The sequence below is a fragment of the Fundulus heteroclitus genome, unplaced genomic scaffold, assembly GCF_011125445.2.
Source record: "Fundulus heteroclitus isolate FHET01 unplaced genomic scaffold, MU-UCD_Fhet_4.1 scaffold_36, whole genome shotgun sequence".
Lineage (NCBI taxonomy): Eukaryota > Metazoa > Chordata > Actinopteri > Cyprinodontiformes > Fundulidae > Fundulus > Fundulus heteroclitus.
Genome location: NW_023396770.1, coordinates 2,863,931 through 2,869,135, shown reverse-complemented (window position 1 = coordinate 2,869,135; position 5,205 = coordinate 2,863,931). Strand labels below are relative to the sequence as shown.

Below are 5,205 nucleotides of genomic sequence, written 5' to 3'. Positions count from 1 at the left end.
AATTCAAATAATGCCATCTGCTCCCGTTGGACATACGTGGAAGCGCATTGAAATCACACCCATGAATAAAATGATAAAAAAAATGGTTCCTGAAAGCCGGCTCTCTCTGTTTTAAACATGTGCAGCTTTCAAAAGTCAGTGCTCTTCTTGAGGTCGTCTCCAGCAAAAAAAAAAAAAAATGTTTCAGAGTTATCAATAATGAAAGTGTTGGAAAGATCAGTATTTTAGACATGCTTGTCCTGTTTCAGCACAAGGTCACAGATTAGTCTTCCACCTTACTGCTGCACGCTCTTCTTCCACTCAGTTCAGGCAGGGTTTAGAAACCTCAGTTTCTTGGGCTGGATTCTGTTGCAAAGGTTTTTGAGGCGGCCTTGTCATAGTCTGAATCTGATTGAGATGCTGTGCCATGACCTTAAACAGTATATTTATGATCAAAAACTCCCAAATGTGGTCAAATTTCAATTTGAACATTATACTGGAAGACTTGATCTGTGCAACCGGTAGAAACTTGGTTTTTAATGCCCAAAGTACAGGAAAGCACTTATTTATTGGGCCGATAGTCCTGTTAAAGATGCGGTCAGCATTGTCCCAGCAAAGTTGATTTCAACTCCAAGACCCACAGAATCAGGGTAATGTAGGCTGCACAACATGGTGGTAACATCTTATGAAAAGTTATCTGAAAGGTTTATGCAAAAGATGTCTGCAGTTTTAGAGCCAGTGAGGGGGGAACTCTGCCAGACAAAGTCATATTGGGGAATCCTGGACTAGCTAATGGGTCTGTTCAGTACCAGCGTTCTCATTAAGTCTAACCAGATGGGCTCTGCTGCAGAACGTCACGCCGCGCCTGATGGGAAAAGACTCCGTTTTTCTGGATTCTGCTGTAAACCATCTTCCTGGCGCAAAGATTTATAACACACACGCAAAAAAAAAAAGCAATCAGCTTCAGAATTAGTGAGATGAGGCGTCGAGCGAGAGGAAACGGAAAGCTTATGACCAAACTAAGTGTCGACTTAGTAGAACAAAAACTAATTTGTTGTTTGAGTCGTTGCAAAAAAGATGAGAAACGGAAAAAAATAGTTTGCAGCACAGCAGAAAAGAATCTGACCAAATGTGACGATGCTCATTGGAAACAAAAAGTTCGACAGCAAGAACCGTTGATGGTTCTGCTGCTTCCTTTTCCGTTTTGTTTGTAATAAATGTGTTTTTGTTGCAGGGCACGCATGACGCGACCCACTGCCCCTCCTAACAATTATTTTCTGTCTAACTTTTCCCGAAAAACAAATGTATAAATCCTAAGCTTATAAATGTGTGGAGAGTTTGGAGGTGTTTGCAGATAAGAGACGATGGGAAACTCGGTCTGCAGCAACCTTAAGGTGTGCAGTATACATTATAGTGAGATTCATATATTTCTTTCACCCAAGGCTTCAAAGCATAACTGCATTATGAGGTGGAACCAACCAAAGGCATTCGCTTGATGGTATGAGCGGGTCTTAAAAGTGGCTCTCCTTAAATAGAAACCTGCTGTTTGTTACCAAGACTATCACACCAGGCAAAAGGCTCTGCTGAGTTATTGAGCAGTAGCATTGGTTTATCGATTTAGCAGTTCAGCCCCAAGTGAGCATAACAGCGAAAGCCAAATAGGCCAGAGAGAGAGAGAGAGAGAGACAACAGAGCATGAGAATAATCTGTTAGTTTCTTTTCCCCCCATGTGCTCTATGGGAGATCTACGAAATACAACAGCGAGATGGAAGTATTCAGCAATTATTAAGATTGTTGTTGCTCTCTGCACGGGTTTGTTTTCACATACCCGAGAATTGACCGTCAAAATTATACTAGAGTAGCTAGAAATGTTCAGCCGGCATCTATCGATTCATCCACAACAACCTATTAGAGGATTCATATTCTAATGTGATGAAGAGCCCCGATCGCTCGTTATCAAACAGGGAGGCACATTTAGTGACCAGACCAGACTTTATATTTGACTTAACAAAAATGTAAACAGAAATAAGAAATGTAAACGTAGGATCTGAAATTAAATGCTATTTTTTTTGGTTAGTCTCAGTTTTTAAGAACGCAGCACCCGCCTCATTTATTGCCACTTCTGGTAAAGATGGCCAAAACGTCCAAAAACAAATCCATAATATTCTGTTGCAGTCTAATTTCAACCAACATTTAGTTTTGAGTAACTTTATGTGGTGGAGAGAAATATTTAGATTAGATTAGGTTAGATTAGATTAGATTAGATCTTCAATGTCATCATCACATGAACAATTATTTTTTTATCTGTCAGTGCTAATTAAGAAATAAAACAAATAACTGATAAATAACTAATAAATATAAATAAGCTACACATGCACAGTCTTATATGCAATCCTTCATGTTGGTTTATGGGTTGTTTTTGAGTGCATTAAGTTTTGTTATTGCTGTAGGATAAAAACTGTCTCTGGATCGATCAGTTCTTGTTCTTATTTAATTTCACATTAAAGATGTGTTGTTGTTGTTTTTTTAAAAAAATGGAATTGGTGTCAAACTTAAAAAGGCCCCTATTAAATGTATAATAACCAGGATCAGTATTAATACCAATTCAAGTTGAGCCGCTGCTTCTCCGCTTCTAAAAAGGAGCCAGTTGAGATGATCGGAGCTTATTAATAATAAACAGAACCTGTTGAAGGCGGGTAAATCCTCAGCAAAAAATAAGCCGGATCAGACGGAACTAATTGTTGATTTAACAGCAGAAGATGAAGGACTGCAGCTGGAGACGAGTACAAAGTCAGAAACTAATCAAGGCTGGCGATGAAGAACGCTGGACACTTACACCATAGTTTCAGGTAATCTGGCAACAGGAAGCGGTCAGGACCCGGTAAAGGCTGAAGAACAGGGGTAGGTGGTTAGATGGGGCCGCTGTCAGAGGATTACGGGTGCAGGAAATAAACGAATTGACCTAAAGCAGGGGCCTGACAGAAAACAGGCCAGATTCATAGCAACTTTGCTGACTCTACTCATATTTACAGTGAAAACAATAATTAAAAAGTAAAAAAAAAACTTACGTTATGAGAAGCAAAACGTTATATAAAACTTTATCTGGCAGCCACACACAGTCAAGAGGATGGTGAGGAATGAAAGATCCAGGTCTAACATCGTCTTCATAACTTTTTGAATCTAACGTAATGTCGTATCAGTAATCCATGACTCTCCTGGTTACAGGACTGTAGCAAAGAGCGGCATTTCATGGTCAGCAAGTCTCCTTCATAACGATCACACACTCTCTACATGCCAAATGTTTGGAAGTGATGTGGCGGAAAAATTGTCTTTGCTGTGCATTTGCAAAAGTTTTGGAAAACCCTCCTTGACCTTTTTACTGGAACCCTGTGCTTTGGCGAGAAGACGTGAGATTGAGCTTCTCAGCCTTATTCCCTCCAGGTTGGTCTGGCTTAAAACAAAAGAACGAGTGTGTGGTAAAGCAACCAGGTGTACAGTGATAACATGGTGGAGGAATTATGGTTGCTGGGGGTCTGTTTTCTTTTCCAAAAGCTCAAACATTCTGAATTATAAAAAAAAACAAAAAAACAGGCGTATTTTAGTTAAAATGTGGTGTCAGGTGACCTGTCACCAGGAAATAGGTTTAAGTACTGCCCTTTTTGGTGAAATATTGGTGGCACAATTTGACAAATAATTCATTCTTTATTAACTCTTATTATTTTAATTACCTTATTTATTGCCTACTACGACAGGCTTTGTGCCCGAGCCAATTTAAACTCATTCCTTTCGAAGTGGAGAAGCAATGGCTCTACTTAGAGCTCGGCTTTAACTGGCATTAATAGTAATCAGGAGCGCTGATCACAATATTAGCAAACTCCCAATGTTTTTTTTACCAACTATTAACGGAGGAAGCTCCCCACAGGGCAACGACGCTCCCAGATCCAAGGACTAACTTCTAATAATGCCGTACTCGTTTCAATGTTCAGCATAGAAGCACCGTAGACAATCGGGTGAACTGGACTTTGGTGCAGACACGGTGTAAAAAAAGAGGGAACATTATTATTCTGCCTTTTGTATTTTTTTTTCTTCCCTGACACCCTCGCTTTGCACGTCAAGCCCTTCTGAAAGTAGCCGGTGCGCCTCTCCAAGTTTCCCTGGCCGAGTCGGTTCATGTAACTGCTTTGTCATAATGGCCGTAGAGCTGTCCGTCATGGTGAGAGCTTCAGGCCTCTGCCTTCGACAGGGTTTTCACGCTCGTCGGGTTGATGGTGTAGAATCAGACGTGGGGCCTCCACACTTCATCACACAGATTAATGTGCAGTCTTATAGGCTAATATCTCTAAACGCATGATTGCCAAAAGTATTGTATTGTTCCAGGGAAGATCGAAGCAAGAAATGACAACGGCACTGTTGATAGGCATATTTTTGTAACTTTGTTAAGAGTGACTGGAGCTTGCTGCACCAACTGTATGGTCATTACAAGTCCCATAAAACCTTTTTACTTTGGAGGCTAAAAACTGTGTTTCACTGAACAAATGAGCAAACTCATTTATATTTAATGGAAAATAAAACTTTAACCTGCAGCAGATTCCAAGCAGACGTAAGAGGGCTTGATTTTCTGGTGTTCAATTAAATGAAACAACAGATGTAAGAATGATTTTCCTTGATGATGTACCCTTCTGTGTAATTTCTTTATTCTTTGTAGCAAGAACCAATATTTTTCAATTGGAAAGAGGTCTCAGGGTTAAACCAAAAAAGTTATCTAAGGCAGAGCTGAGTCATTTTTTAATGAAAAAAGGTTCAAACATTGCACATACCTGAGACCTGAGATCATGCTCCTATTGATCATCTAATGTGTGGGAGGTTTTCAGCTATCAACCTTTTAGGAAACAGTGCGTTTGCATTCAAATCCCACTTTCTGTCTCTTTTGAAATGAAAAAAGCAACAAAACGTACAAAAAAGGGAACAAATAGTGTTTGACAGGCTGCTTTTAATTGAGTGCCTCACAATATCATTTAAAATGGGTTCTTTGTTAAGTTGTCTAATATTCATTGACACAACATGATATATCCATTGTCATTAACCAGCCATTGTGTGTCAGAATTATTCATAGGTGGGTTTTTAGAAGATAAACATCCTTGTATTTTAAAATGGTTATACATTGGACCCAAACTAAAACATCTATACCTCTTAGAAAATCTTTTTGGAGGCATTCGTAATTTGTCT

The 5,205-nt window shown here is 39.5% G+C and overlaps 1 protein-coding gene across 1 annotated transcript in view; it reads right to left on the bottom strand.

Annotated features, from left to right (window-relative positions):
* Positions 1 to 4,813, bottom strand: part of LOC118559858 (TATA box-binding protein-associated factor RNA polymerase I subunit B-like) — a 14,678-nt gene extending 9,865 nt beyond the window's left edge. Inside the window, exon 1 of the mRNA XM_036130389.1 lies at positions 4,797 to 4,813. Within this exon, the coding sequence (XP_035986282.1) occupies positions 4,797 to 4,813 (17 nt within the window). The remainder of the gene's footprint in view (positions 1 to 4,796) is intronic.
* Between the last annotated feature and the right edge of the window lie 392 nt (positions 4,814 to 5,205).